This window comes from Rhamphochromis longiceps, linkage group LG5, assembly GCF_057381845.1.
Source record: "Rhamphochromis longiceps isolate RC_006_pf linkage group LG5, R_longiceps_female_GT1.1, whole genome shotgun sequence".
Taxonomy (NCBI): Eukaryota; Metazoa; Chordata; class Actinopteri; order Cichliformes; family Cichlidae; genus Rhamphochromis; species Rhamphochromis longiceps.
In genome coordinates, this window is record NC_140561.1 from 24,106,685 (window position 1) to 24,122,124 (window position 15,440).

At 40.0% G+C, this 15,440-nt stretch overlaps 1 protein-coding gene and 1 non-coding gene across 3 annotated transcripts in view; one reads left to right on the top strand and one right to left on the bottom strand.

Annotated features, from left to right (window-relative positions):
- atg7 (ATG7 autophagy related 7 homolog (S. cerevisiae)) overlaps window positions 1-15,440 on the top strand; it is a 65,668-nt gene that overhangs the window by 24,449 nt on the left and 25,779 nt on the right. For both annotated transcript variants that reach the window (XM_085406763.1, XM_085406764.1), the window contains exons 14-17: window positions 220-465; window positions 2,117-2,232; window positions 7,487-7,562; window positions 10,952-11,032. In XM_085406763.1, coding sequence (XP_085262889.1) covers window positions 220-465; window positions 2,117-2,232; window positions 7,487-7,562; window positions 10,952-11,032 — 519 coding nt within the window. The remainder of the gene's footprint in view (window positions 1-219; window positions 466-2,116; window positions 2,233-7,486; window positions 7,563-10,951; window positions 11,033-15,440) is intronic.
- On the bottom strand, window positions 1,136-1,242 carry LOC146670067 (U6 spliceosomal RNA). The gene has a single exon (XR_014911909.1). It is a non-coding gene; the product is annotated as a U6 spliceosomal RNA (small nuclear RNA).

The following is a 15,440-nucleotide window of genomic DNA, read 5'->3' on the forward strand; positions in this document are numbered from 1 at the left end:
GTAATGTTTTATGTGATTGATTTTTTTTTAAAAATAATCCAACATGATGTTCCCTTATTGTCTGCATAAGAGAAGCCACATTTAACTGGTTGAAAATGTACTCAGGGCAAATGGCAAAAATATCAGTAATCAAGCCAAAGCAATTTTGATTCTTTTTTTTCTGTTGCTTTGTAAAAAAGCTTTTATGACCATGATTTACCATAATTGTTATTTTCACAGCTAGTGGTGAATGCTGCTCTAGGATTCGACACATTTGTCGTGATGCGCCACGGCCTGAAGAAACCTCCCAACACTCAGAGCGTTTCCACCGAGCCGGACTCCTCCCCTTCCTGCTCCTCTGCCTCCTCGTCATCCTCCACACCGGCCGGTGCTGCGCCCGCTGTCCCGGGATCGTCCCTGTTTTCAAACATCCCAGGGCACAAGCTTGGCTGCTACTTCTGCAATGATGTTGTGGCACCAGGAGATGTAAGGAAACCACACAGATAACAAGTATACACTCAACTAAGTAGCTCACCTAATGCACTCAAAACCAGGTAGACGCTGCTGCAAAGTCGGCTGTGTTGTTTACAGGAGTTAAAATTAGTGATGGTCGCATGAGCGAAATCTCTTTTCAGATGTTATTTTCAAGCAAACAAGGTTTTGAAATGGTCCCAAGCAAACAGAAGCTGAAGTGAAAATGATTGCTATTAAAAAATTACGGTCCCATATGAGATATGAACTCGAATCTCCTGAGTGAAAGTCTCACATGATTCCTGTTTTTATGCTTAACTGTTAGGAGCATCACATCAGTGTTGTGTTTAAGGTTGCCTGCACACTTCGTAGTCATCAAAAATCTGTTGCTTTTAAATGCAGCATTTGGTTTAGTTATTGTTTGGTTTTCATATTTTTGAGAAAGATGGTTGTAATTGTTTTTCTGTAAGAGTAACAATATGCAAATCCCCCCCCCAAGAAAGAATAAAACAGAACTTGCAGCTTTGTAGCCTCGACACCCACATTCCCACATTCTGCTTGTTTCTCTGGATGTTCTTTGTTTTGGGGATTTTGGATTTTCTCCTTCTCTTGACCTTTTCGGAGTAATGCACGAAGATTCTTCATAGGCTATTAAAGGCTGTGGCATTTGTTGGAAACTTGCTGCAATGAGCTCTGACTTCTACGAATTTGCGTGTCATCCTTGCGCAGGGGCCATGCTAATCTTCTCTGTATCGTATCCAATTTAGCGTACGCGCTTGCCGAAGCAAGCTCTGACTTCTACTGTAAATGCCATATGTGTCGGTCTCTCTGTGAAACATTAAAGTAATACTAAGATTTGAACTTGAGGCAGAGCCTGCTATCAGTATATTCTAAATGTTGATCTAAGGTTGAGTTCAGTGAATGAATAAATATAGAGTTTTGCATATCGTTAGCTTCATAGCATAAGTGCCTAAGTCATTGACTTAGTCAAATGACTTAGGCAATTATGCTATGAAGCTAACGATATTGTTTTAAAGGTTTAAGTGAGACAGGCCTGAAGCAAAATGATACAGATTGTCTAAACATATGGGACATATTCAGTGTGAGAATGTACTGCTGCAAAAATAAAACATGACCAGAAAATAAAAATGAAATGCCTTTGACTCTAAAGGGCTACATGTCAGATTTTGTAGCCATTCCCCTGGTAAGCATGTGTGGTCCACAGCGTAATATCCCCAAAATGAATATTTGCAGGTTTGGCACAAACACTAATGATCCGTTCATCCATCCATTAGCAATACCCTCTTACCCTTTTACATGTGAGCCGGAGCCTGTTCCAACTGACACTGGCCAAGAGGTTTGCAGCCACTGACACTAATGGTCCATTTATGAAAATACTATGGCATTACTAACACCCTGCTCAACTGGAAGTATCCGCTAGTCATCAGTGTGTCATAAACAGTTTGTGATCAGCAACTTGGTCAGAATTCCCCTGGAGAAGACCTTCAGCCAGTGCCAAGGTTTCTCACCTCTCGTTTCTCTACTTATTGTGGAGAAAGTCCTCTCAGGTTTACTGGATTGACCTTTGGCTTTTTGGAGTTCCAGGACATGATTCTCTATATTGATCTTCTTACTATTTTTGCTGTGTTTTGTTTTGCTAAAATAGTCAACCCGGGATCGGACTCTGGATCAGCAGTGCACAGTCAGCAGACCAGGTCTTGCCATGATTGCCGGAGCGTTGGCTGTTGAGATGATGGTCTCCATTCTACAGCACAGTGAAGGGTAAGTATGACAAAATATATGTTTGCTACTAATAAGAAATTGAAGTTGTATTAAGGGTGTAACTACTGGCCGTTATACTTGTGTAGATTTTGATGCAAATAGTCGCTGGGACATCACTCATGGGTTTATTTAGAAGTAGATTACTGTTTTGATTACTGGATTCTGTGAACATGAGCGCGATCATATTGATGACCAGTAGGTAAAAGCGAGCCATGCCCCAACTGTACAACCTATTTTATGCTTAATAGGACTGTTATTTACGAAATGAGCCTTGTACTGTATTGAAGCGACCCCGAAACTAATGGTTGAAGCCACAAAAAAATGTTGACTGAGGGAATAAATCGCTGTTAGAAGTACAGTCATCTTCTCATCGACTGCTAAACAGACACGTCTCCTTTGCAACATGTGTCCTTCATTATTGTTTAATTTGTTTATGTATATATTTACTTATTTTTGACTGTGGTTATGTGTAATGAACAGTAACTGTAGGCTAAGAAGGAAGTGGAGCCTGATGTCACAGAGTTTAAAATACTCAAATATTTACTGGGAGAGACCAGGGTGGACAGGATAAGGACTGAGTATATTACAGAGAGAGAGCTACAGTTGGATGGTTTGGAGATAAAGTAAGAGAGGCAAGGTTGAGAGTAACATGTGCAGACAGAGAGGGGAGTGGATATATTGGGTAAAAGGATGTTGATGATTGGGCTGCCTGGCAAAAGGAAAAGAAGAAGAGAACACTTATGGATATAGTGAGAGTGAACATCTAAAATGCTTCATTTGACAGAAGAGTTTGCAAAGGTTAGGGTGAGATGGAGCCATCTAATCTGCTGTGGCAACCACTGAAGAGAGCAAGTGAAAGAAAAAGCAGGCTAGAAAGATGCTAGTCTAACAGTAGCTTTACATTAATTCTTGATTACAGATGTACACAAAATCATTAGCCCCCTGATGACATTTTAAGTTGTTGTCCAAATTTGCCCATGTGCTTTTTTTAATTTAACAGAATCAGGGATCTTCAAGATAGCATTTCTAAACATATTAGTTTTCTTTAGAAATCATAAAATACTTCAATTTTCACACAATAACATAATTATTATAACAAAAACATACCAGGCTCAGTATTGTTACCCCCCTGAAAAACGACCCTTTTGTAGAGCAATAGCACAAACCAGTCCTGATGTCCTTTAACTTTGTAAAGCTCGACGGATGTAAAATTGAGTTAAAACTAAAGGATATTTTCCCATTTATTCACTTGAGAAGGCTTCAGGCCAGAAACAAAAGAAAATCAGTTTAGACTGGAGAAAAAGAATCGTTGATGCTCTCAAAGCAGGAGATGGATATACAAAGTTATCACAAGGTTTATAATTGTCGAAAGCTGGAATGAGAAGTATAATCAAGAAATTCAAAGAGAGCGACACAGTACAGAGCAAGCCTGGCAAAGGTAGGAAGTGAAAGAGTTCACTCATTCATAGAAGAAGGTCGCTAAAACCCTGCACAGAAATGCACTGCAAGGCTGTAGACTGAGGAAAAACTCAATTTCTGCGTGGACACACCTTCAAGCCAGACTCAAGTACACTTGAAACAACCTGAAGATTGTGCATCATTTAATCACATAAAGCTAGACAACTAGAAACTGAAAACTAGAGCTATTTGGCTACAGAGACACTGCTTATGTTTGGAGAAAGAAGGAGAGGCGTAAGAACATCAACCCACAGTGAAACTTGGTGGTGGGAGTATTATGTTTTGAGGATCCTTGAGTGTGACTGGAACTGGGAATCTCGTCAAGAAGAAAAACGATTTTAAAAGAAAACCTCAAGCAGTCAGCGTCAAAACTGGATAGCTGTCTTCCAATAAGACAACAACCATACATCCCACCTGGTGAAGAACAATGTCAATGGTACTGACTGGCCTGCACAAAGCCCTGACTTGGATTCCCCTGAAAATCTGCGGATTGACTCAAGACTGACAGACAGGTAGATAGGCATATAGATACATAGACACTTTATTGATCCCACATGGGAAATGATTGTGTTATGGCAGCAGGAAAGAATGAAAAGAATAAAAATGGTTCAGTCTACAATAACTAAACAACATAGTTATAGTAAAAGTGACGCGGGCACTTATCAGTTTTTTTTAAAGGAAGAGTAAGAACATTAATACACATTAATGTTAATAATACATTAATAAAGAAGATATAACACAGGTAATATCTATAATGCAATCTTCCTCAGGTGTGGAGTTGAGCAGGGGAGATGGGATGTCCATGTTTGTTCAGTGACCTTCTGTCCCTCATTGACTCAGACGCCTCCAAATTTTGGCCAATGATGCTTCTGGCCTTTCGAATCAGTTGGCATCTCTGGCACTGACACTGACCCCCAGGAGAGAACAGCAAAATAAATAGGGGAATTGTCACAAACTGGTAGAACTCCAAATCTTGCCGAACATGTTCTGTATCTGGACTTCATCAGAAAGAGGAGTCTGCTCGTCACCTTCTGCTACGCAGCATCACTTTTGATCTTCCAGTTCAGTCTGTTCTATTCAGGTGGACTTAGAAGTATCCGTAGCTGCCCATGTTGTTAATGGGCCGTGTCACAGATTTTCTTTCCTCCGAAGGTCAACCACCATCTCTTTGTCTTGACCTTCAGAAGCAGGTTATTTCTGCCAGACCACTCCACAAAGCTCCTCACCAGCTCCCTACAAGAAACAACTGCAGGCTGTTGTCCAGCAAAAACAACATATAACTCAGTATTAGCATTGGTGGGGAGGGGTAGTTTTTGTAAAATAATTTTGTATTTGTGTGCAAAGTAAATGCCAGCATCCAAAATAAAACTAGTATGTTTGTAAAAACTGTGTTAAAAATCCTTTGCTCTGTTGAACTGCACTTAGAAAATACTTTAAAACATTTCATTTTCATACGAGCTAACAATTCTGTCATCTGTATGTCTGTTTAAAAATAAAACAGCAGCTCATTTAAGCTCAGCAGGACATGGCTATGGCTATGTAACAAACTGTTAGCTGGGGGATCTTAGACCACTTTGATCCAGCCTATCCCAGCAGTCATAGTGTAAGAGGCAAGGTACAGCCCAATCATATCCAGCCCAGTCTAAGACTAATGGAAAAACAGAAAACTCTTTGCTCTCACATCCACACTGGGAGCCAATCTAGCATCGTCATTTAACATAACATGAGCGAACATACCAACTCCATAGAAAAGCCTTAGCCAACCAAGAAGTTTGAACCCAGAACCTTCTTGCTGTGAGGCATCAGCGCTAATGCGCTGCACTGTCAAAGCCCCAAACCTGCATTTACTTGCTTTCATCTATAAGGGTAACTACACTTACACTTTCTGGTAAAACACTGTCACCTGGTGGTGAAATTTTTAGTTAAATTTTACAAATTCTGTTTACACTTAGATACATTTTACACTTGAAAAAACTATATATGTTAGAAGGGAAAAAACCGTGTGTATACTGAGCTATGCATCAAGGTTTGACTGCTTTTAATGCCATTAGATCGATATTTTAACACAAGAGTCACTTTTGGAGCAGCCTCACGTAGTCATTAGACGATCTGGAGTTTTTAGCTAAATGTCAAACTGGCTTTATTTTTTGACACTGAAGGTTGACCCTTGCCGTGACATTTTAGACCTGTACGCAACCTTCATCTTTTATGTATTAAAATGTATGGTCTGGCCATGCATTCATAGGTTGAAGTGTTGGGCAAAGTGTGAGAGGTTGACAGCAGGTATTCTTGTCTCTTACCGGTGTCAGTGGATATTTCCCAATGAACACTTGAGTTTATTTTCAGCACAGTCTGCTTGACTCTTGCGTCACACCTCTGGTTTTTGTGTTTCTGGTATACAATATATGCTTCTCAGCATGGTGCTAGAAAAAAAATCATACTCAGAATCATAGTAGAAAAAAAGTTTTTATGTCATACTGCCCTCTTCTTTTACACACACAGTCCACATTCCAATCTGGATTTAATAAAACATCCTTGCAAACACTAGAGGGCTAGCGCTCTCCTCCCTTAGTGAACGGCCCTGATTACCAGTACCTGTCTGAAGTACTCTCATCAGTGCTTTACTCCAGGCTTAAAGCTAAGGGAGATGTTACCTTTTTGATGGAGCAGCACAGCAGCTGAGGTCTCACTGCGCTGCAGGTAGCATTGGTAATTTGGTTGTAGCACAGTCCTCCCCCCCCCCCCCGAAGAGCTTTTTCTCATTTTCATGCTTCAAAAGCTCTAACACAGAGGTTCAGTCAGCCCTTAAGTTCTCTTTGCAGTCTGTGCTAGCTCGATATTTCCGTCTCTTAGAATGTGTATTTTTTTCTTAACGCCAATGGGGATGTGTCCATGCCTATTAAGTGTGTAGTCATGTGCACGGGTGTGTCTTTGTGAAAATGGAATTGTGTGTGCCCTTTTTGGTGAAAATCATACTAAAGTGGCTGCTTGCTGGGCCTGATAAGACAGCCATTTTCTCTCAGAATGTTTTTGAGATGTTATAAGCTGTTACAAAGCCGTTCTTTCGGTCCTGGATAAAAAGCTTAGAAAGTAAAGGAGAAGGTGAATTTCCATGTGCTTTTTCCAGAACTTCTGTGTTTATGTAGCTCCTTGCTTTACACCAAGATCTCTCTGTGTCTTGCTTCAGCTACTGTCTGTGTCCTTGTTTTTATCTTAGTAGCTGTGTTTGTGCCTTTCTGTATAACCCCAATTCTTCCAGCTCTTTATCCCAAAAAAGCCCCTTACACCAGCTCTCATTTGAAATCTTACTCCATAGCAACCACTGGCTTTAGAAAATTGGCACTTCAGGATTAATGTTGCTGCAGTTTGACAGAGATTTCTGACTTTGCAAAACCACTGTCAGCTCAGCGCGAGATGTGATATTTCACTTATTGTTACCCACACAAAGTAGAACCTTTTAACCCTGATTACATTTACTGGGGAGCAGGAGCTCTCAGATCACATGAAAAATGTAAAACCTTTTAATATTCAAGGAAGTAGGATCTATTAGTTCTCAGTATAGAAAACCAAAGTCAGTGTTTCTTAGCAGCACATTTAGATTTGCTGTGTATAATAAAAAAATCATCAGAATGCAGTGTATTATAATTTTCTGTGGAAGGTTGTTTAAGCAGGTTTGCTGGTTTTAATTCTTCATCTTATTTATTTATTCATTTATTACTTATTTCTTAAAAACTGCCAAAATTGCACAAGCATGTGTGTAGGAATATAAACTTATGTCCCTTTTCTTCTCCTTCAGAGGCTATGCAGTGGCCAGCAGCAGCGATGACAGAATGAACGAACCTCCCACCTCGCTCGGTCTCGTGCCACATCAGGTCAGACATATAGATGCACTCATATGAAAATCTGAAATTAATAACTTGCAAAATGTTGCTAAAAATCCAAAGTATGCATGTAAGAGTTAAAAAAAATAATAAAAAGAATTGCATAACAGACAGTAAACTGTAATTGCTGAAGTTGAATTCAGGGTCAGCATATTTACAGGCTATTAAAGTTTTCCAGACACCTACATACAAAGCTCTCAGTGACTCAGGGGAACAAGTGGCAGATCCTGAAGGCGGAGGCTGAAGTATTGCTTTAACATTCTGAAAAAGCTGCATTTCACTGAGAGTCCAGTTTGGGACTGCGAAGAGAACAACAGTGCAGAAGAGAGATAATTGCAAAGGAGTATCTCAGCATTCACCCCAAGAAGAAATGATTATGTTTTGATTCAGCAAGTGAAAAGGGGCACAGTTTGCTGTGTTGTTATGCATACTCTGTGAAAAGAAGGACAAGCAGAAATGATGGAAGTGTTGCGTAATTCAGCAGCCTCGCTGTTATAGTATTTCACTAAGTGCCCTGCACACAACCTTGCCTTAACAGCTTGGCAAGTCAGTGATTTATTTTTTTTCAGTTTTTAATATTCTGCTGGGTTTTTGTCCACATCAGTACAAACATACATATGTAGAGACAACATTCTTACATCTGATGTTTTTTATTCTGTAACAATACACAAAGGTTTCCCATTTTGGTGACTTTAATAGTCATTAAATATGTTCAAACTGAAAGATCAAACATGACTCAAGGTTCCTAATGAGGAGACTTCATCATGCCTGGAAACCATCATAATTAAGAGATCTTAGTCTTTCCGAGCGCCAGAAGCCCATTTTCTGGGACAGGAAGAGATTTTCTGATATGCAAACTTTAGCTGCAGATTTGCATGTCTTTGTGCTTTATGAATTAGTGCCTTTCAGTCCTTTTGTAGAAATGAGTCAAGAGTAAGGCGCTATGGCTCGTCATAACAGGCAGTAACTAGACTTGAATTTGGTGCTGCCAAATAGAACAAAATTAATTCTTTTTCATAGCTCGAGAAACACGGCACTTGAGGTCAGGCAAGGCTCAGCTGGAAGCTGTGGCAAAGTCATAGCTCATAGTGATAATCAATGAGCTGGTTGCAGCAGCTATTATGGAGAAGAAAGGAAAAAGAAAGGGTCCGTGTGCTTATCTGAATAGTGCATCTTTGTGTAGCTCTTTTTCTTTGGTTTGTCATTAGTAAAACTCAATTTGCAAGTTTTTTTTTGTGTGTGGGTTTTTTTTGTTTAATGTTTTTTGGATTGTGTTGAGCGTGATTGGACTAATGACACATTCAAATTGGATTTTGTTTAGTAATATATTCATTTTTTTTCATGTAATAGAAAAGTGTAAATATTTTTATTGATTTTGCAAATTACCTAGGACAAACTGTGCTCCTGGCTAAATGGTGGTTTTTCATCTCCTCTATTTACGTATCACCATCAATATTCATCATCATGAAAACTGCCTTTTGCTTGACACATCTGCTGGCAGCCAAACAACCCATCAAAAAAATTGGCATTCAAATGTGGTATTTTATGTGTGTGCTCATGTACAGAGAGAAGGTGCAAAAATGATTGGAGTGAAAAATGAAAAATAAGTAATATGCTTGAGACGCACAAATTTATGTATAAATGACTGAGGTGCTCAGTCCCCCGTCACTCTGTGCCTATACAGCACTCTGCAGTTTGTTTGGGTTTTTTTTGTGGTGCCACAGTGACAGCTTCTGGTGATTTGCAAAAATTGCACACTTGTATCTCCATTGTAACTGAAGTGCAGCTATACCATTGCCTTCCCCTCGTTTTCACGCGCACTGTCAATTTTGTGCCCTTGAATAGAGCTGTGTTTGAGAGATGTTCTCAACATGTTTTTGATACTTCTGTGTGTTAAGCCCAAGCTAAATCAAATAATCAACATTAAGGGTTACTATAAGTAACAACTACTACAATAGCACTTTACTCTGATATATATAGAATTAAACTGGATTTAGCTATATTGTCCAGTTTCACAAACTCCAAGACCTTTTATCTTCAGTCCCTCAATTACGGTCCCCAAAAAACAAGAATATAAGGGGTGGACAGCCGGGCCTAAGGTAGAAAATAATCCAAAATATCAAAATTGCAACGTAGATAATGGATAAAATGATCAAATTAAGCATGGCCTTAATGTGGGAGGAATGTTGAGCAACTTGAACTGGGATCCAAAGCGGCACATATATTATCATCCCTTGAAGTCAAAAGCACTGATTCTCAGTGGAAATGATGCACCTTGATTGCTTTGATGTAACTCAAGGATGCTTTGATACTCCATGAAGTAATTAGTGGTCTTACAGTCTTGAATGACATGTCTGACGAGCCGTGCTTAAACAGCAGTTAATCTTCATGTGTTATCCAAACGCGTGTTGAACTGTGCCTGACGTCGACTGAGCACATTACTTGACACACATATGTCATATGTGGTCAGTTTATGCTCTCTACAGAAAGCTATAGAGTCTGTTCACGACTGTCTCACTCGCCCACGCTCATCCACTGGTCTGACCCCCCCCCCCTTCCCACAGTTTACCTTACTCTCTGGACATGGTGTGTCACCTGTCACTGCAGGTTAACACACAGCATAAGAAATGAATTTGGTGCATATAAGGACGAACACTGATGCTCTTGATCTTAGAAACACCAAAAGCCATGAATTTCCACCTTTTCTCCGTCACTGGGCATCAGCAGTAATTGGCCACAAATGTTTGATATACTCGTCAGTCTCACCACCAGATAATTATACCCAGGAAATTGTTGCATGCTCCTCATGTTTTGTGTGTCATCAAAAAAACAAAAAACAAAAAAAAAACCCCATTATTGGCTGAAGCTTTTATTACAAAACAGGAAGCTGGGGGTGGATGAGGAAGGCGATTACAAGAATGTGATGTGAAAAGTGATACTGCAACATGCATGTATAGGATTAATTAAGAGTGAAGGCATTTAGCACTTAAAGATGATGAAATGAATCAAATTGAAACATGCCTTTATAACACCAGAGGGCGCTCTCTGCTTTCAGTTTAAACAGCATACAGAAATTGCTGGCAAATTTTCATTACATATGAAAATTTGTCATTTGTTTTGCATTTTCATCATGAAAATGCAAAATTTGTTTTGCATTTTCATGATTGTCAGTGGAAGCATTACTTTTTGCTTTCAAGGAATAAAAGCATCACCTTTGCCATTTCCTAGCAAGTCTCCTGGTGAACACACCGACTTCCAAAAGCTGCTTGTTTTTCTTGTTGTTTATCTTTTGTTAATGTCAGCTTGTCCCCTCTGTTGTCAAACCTTGATCACATAATTAGAATGTCTGCTTTTCTTAAGGGTCTTATTCTCCTCCACAGATTCGAGGCTTTCTTTCAAGGTTCGATAATGTCCTGCCTGCCAGCCTGGCCTTTGACAAATGCACTGCCTGCTCCCCCATTGTAAGTGGCACCAAATGTAACTGAATAGTTCTAATTATGTGTTTCTGAATCCAGTTTTGCAGCAAGACTGTGTTTTAATGTTGAACTGCACTTTGCCAGAAAAAAGTAGATATAATGTAGATGTGCCTTGATGCATCCCTCAATCATCCAGGTAAGGAAATCCCAAAAAATGGATTCTGTTCTGAGACTAGCACCAATGAACAATGGGCTGTGAGGTCTATATATATCCCCTGCTTAAAGTATCGAAGTATCAGATTAGATTCTGTTATTATGTGACAACATTGTTTCCAAACACAAATTGCAGCCTTAACAGAAATAGGGGGATTCCCATCTCTCCTATTTCCACATTGTGAAGTCAGTGTTGAAATGCAGTTCTTTGAGGAATACTGAATCCACACAGAGAGAGACACAGAAAAGCTGGTAAAAGCATATGGTAACAATCAGGCAGCAGTTGTTCATTGATGTCAGTAACTGTCGTTGAGTGTAATTAGCTCCCACTGCTGCTCTCTCTTTTTTTGTCTGTGTGTATGTGTGTGTGTGTGTGCATGTGCATAGATGGGTTGTTGAAGGGTTCACATATCCTAACTAAGGCCAAGTGGGGTAAGAGAAATTGCCCTTTGTGTTTTGTTTTGTTTTTTCTCGTAATAGGTTGATATCCAACTGGCCAGTGTGGCTAAGTGTGTAGCAATGTGACTCATTGTTTTTACACTGGTGTAAGACTGGGAACCAGGGGAGTCGCGATAGAAAAGTGCAAATTAAAGAAGGAGAAAGTTTTTTTTGTCATTTCGTGGCTTTTGTTTGTTTGTTTGTTTGTTTTTTTAAATGGGAATAATATCGAGGGTTTATAAGCAGAGGAAGTAGAGCGTTAAAAGCAAGGGTGTTGTGATGAGTGGCGGGCTGGTTCAGTCTTTCATTCTTCCCTGATCTCAATGCACTCTTTGTGTCTATAAAGAGGTCATAAAGCCCCAGATCTATCACTTTCATGTGAAGACGGGGAGAGAAACCAAGAGGCAGCAGGGGGAGGGAGTTGGCTAGCTTGTGCACTAAAAGTTTTTTTTCCACCTACGCTCTGACAAAAAAAAGAAAAAAAGTCTGCAGTTCCAGCCCATCTTAAGGTGTCATGTTTCTGCCTGTGTGACTGATGAGATTATTCGGTCTGCACAGAGGTTTCATATGGTTTGACAGGGATTGGGTAAAGCCTGTGTAGTTGGGAACAATGAACAACATGAGTTTGGAAAGACGATCCTTTGCTGAGGCAGGGATAAAGGTTATGTAGTGAAGCTGGTGAATATGTTTAATCCCACTCACACATCTTTTCCATCTGTTTTGCATTCGCTTATCATCCTTTCAGTCTCTTCTTTTATTCTTTTTTCAGTCTAGTCCTGTTTTACATCTCCTTCTTTCCTCTCGTACATCTTACCTTCTCTGCCTTACTTCTCTTCCTCCCCCACATCTCTCCTCCCATTGTGTGTTCCTCTAGTCCATCTATCGGTGTATTAAATAGTGTGTGGATGTGTGGGTTTTTGTGTGTGAGAGAGAGAGACAGCGAGTGCAGGTCTTTCTGCGTGTATTTCTGCCGCAGTCAGCTGTGTGCTGCCAGGTCTCTATGGAAACAAAACAATTCAGCCCCTGTCTGGGCTGGAGCAGTTCCTGTAGAGTTGGGGCTTTTCGCTGTGTGTGTGTGTGTGTGTGTGTGTGTGTGTGTGTGTGTGTGTGTGTGTGTGTGTGTGTGTGTGTGTGTGTGTATGTATTTCCTAACTCTCTGGGGCTACAAGCCAATAAAACTATACGCCAAAGAGTAAATCACAGCTGACGTGGCTTTGTCTAAAACTGTGCCAGATACCTCTTACTACAGCTACTTGTACACACCACCAAATATGCTTCCACTATTAATAGCAAACATATACTTTTTCTGTTTGGGTTGTAAAGTTCTGACGACATTTGTAACTGGTCACTAACATAACTCACAGTGTTCCTCTGTCAAGGTGGTCTCTCTTTTAAACTTGTACTTGCTTGTGTTGTTTTATCTTCAGAGTAAATCGTCCTTATTAAACCACAGATTGTAAAGATGAAAAGCAAAGAATATAAGGAGTGGACAGCCAGAGAGAGTCTGCGGGTATTTTTTGTGCTATGTCAGGGGGTGAATTTCCATTTCATTGCTTTTGCTGATGTGTGATATTAAGTTTTTAAAGCACCAACCAAAAAAATTAATAGAAAATAATCAGATATAAAACATAGGATGCAATCATAAGTTACCACAAGTGCGCCCTGGGGAAAAAACAAAAAATAGTCCTTTAGATTGCCTGATCTCCTCTTCAAGGTAGTCTCCTTAGTCGGAGCTGCACAGCTGCCAGAAGGGCTTCTATTTTGGGAACGCTCAGTGGAAATCTTGTTTAAACCGCTCGCACTTGTGTGTCTGCATTTTGCGGTGGATGTAGTCCAAAATAGTAACCCTTTAACTTGAAATTCATAATGGGTAGGAGGATGAAGATGCAGGGCATCACTTCTAGCGAGTAGGTAAGATGGTAAGAAGGATGATTATGCTGATGTGCCCAGGAAAAAAAACTAAAAAACTTCCAGCTACACATTCTTTGCTAGCTGTACCTTCTCGAAAGTGTCCCTTTTCACCAATACCGTTACACCCACAAACCTATAATAATGAGTCAGTATGGAGTTTTTAAAGCATGTGTCTGCATAGGCATGATGGCCGTTCTTGTTAACAGAGGAAGTGAGTCAGCAGGAACTGTTTACTCACAGTATTCAGAATATATTAGGTGTCACATTATGGAAACACAAAGTCCTGGTAAATTATGTGCTTAAGTTAAAAATGAAACCAGCTTAAACCACCATTAAAGCAGCTGTACTTTGAAAAGCATCCGGTCCCTCATATTCTTCAGTGTTTACAAGCAAATTTGAGTCCTTTAAAATTTGGTTGTAAAGGAGTCCTCTGTGTCACCAAGACCACCCACTGTTTGATATCTTTAGAAACTGCTAGAGGCACACGTGTAGTGTGTGATGCTTCCAGTTAATGCCTTCTGTATGGTTCCAGCTTCAAAAAGGAGGCCTGCCAACTGTCAATAAAGCTCAGAGATGCATTTATGTGGCCCCGAGTGGAAGGAAGCTTTGCTACAAGTGCACGTGTGAATCCATATGTCAGCGTTTATGTCCATATATGCAGCAACCCATCTCATCCAGATGTTTGTTTGTTGGTGAATTTGTAGTTTTGCTTAATTGATGCTATCCAGCAGCAGCACATGATCACTATTAAAGCCATCAGCACCGCGAAACACTTCAAAATTTTCTCCTTTTTTTGTAGTCTTTTCATTTCTTTGTGTGTCCAATTATAGTATTTACAACAATGTAATTACATTTTTATGGGAAATGCTCTAAACGCAGAGAGCCTTTGTGGACATGTTTTTCCAAAAGGTGTGTGTTTGATGCCCTTAGTACTGTGTTTGTGCAGTGACTTTATTAACTTTATCACAAGATCGTCATGGTCATTAGGTTGCTTCCTGTGTCATGAAAAGCTACATTTCAACAAAGTGGGTTATGGCCGTTGGCGTCTCACATAACACACCCCATGGATCGAAGTGGAGAGTCAAAGAAATAAAAGAGAAAGAAGGAAAGAAAAGAGAGGTTGAAAAGATGAATGAGGGGACACATCAGTGTGTATTGTGTGCGGTGTGTCTGGCTCCAAGACTAGACGCCAGTCTGCGAACTCACACACACAGACAGTGATGCACACATTGTGTTGCTGTCTGAAGCAGAGGTAACTCTACACCTGCAGGGGAGGGTCTGTAGGCATCTATGAAAGGCTTTGCTAAGTCTAGCAGGGTAGTCCAGAGGGCAGAGGATCTGTGGATGTGTGGTTTTTGGAAAGAAGGTGTGGGTATTTGAAGTCTGTACTGTAGGGGATTATGGTAAACACCGCAGAGTGATTGTAGAGGTGCCGAATTGTGGTGTTACAGAAGTTAAGCCTGAGGGCCAGAGTTTTAAAAGTTCCTTTTTTAAAAAGTGTTTCTTCCATGCAAAAATTATGATCTGCTTTTATGTAATAATGTTTTTGAAGATACATTTTCTCATGTTGTGATTCTTTAGCATGGCTTACTTTTCCAGTGCAAGGCACACTTAATAAGGACACCAAAAGCGTAACGTGTGGGGAAGGAAAACATTTCATAACTGCCTTTGGCAAGATGTAACATATTACTAAAAAACACAGTAAAGGTCAAACAGTGCATTTAGGTTGTGGAACCTTTTTTTCACCTGTGTGAGTCCAACCTTTTAACTCTTGCACCTGAGCAAACTAAAAGAGGGCTTCGTCTGTTTAGTCAGCACACACGGCGACATCTACATTTTCAGAAAGAGAAGATTTAGAGATTTTATCTTGTAAGTTTTTAAGTCATTTTGT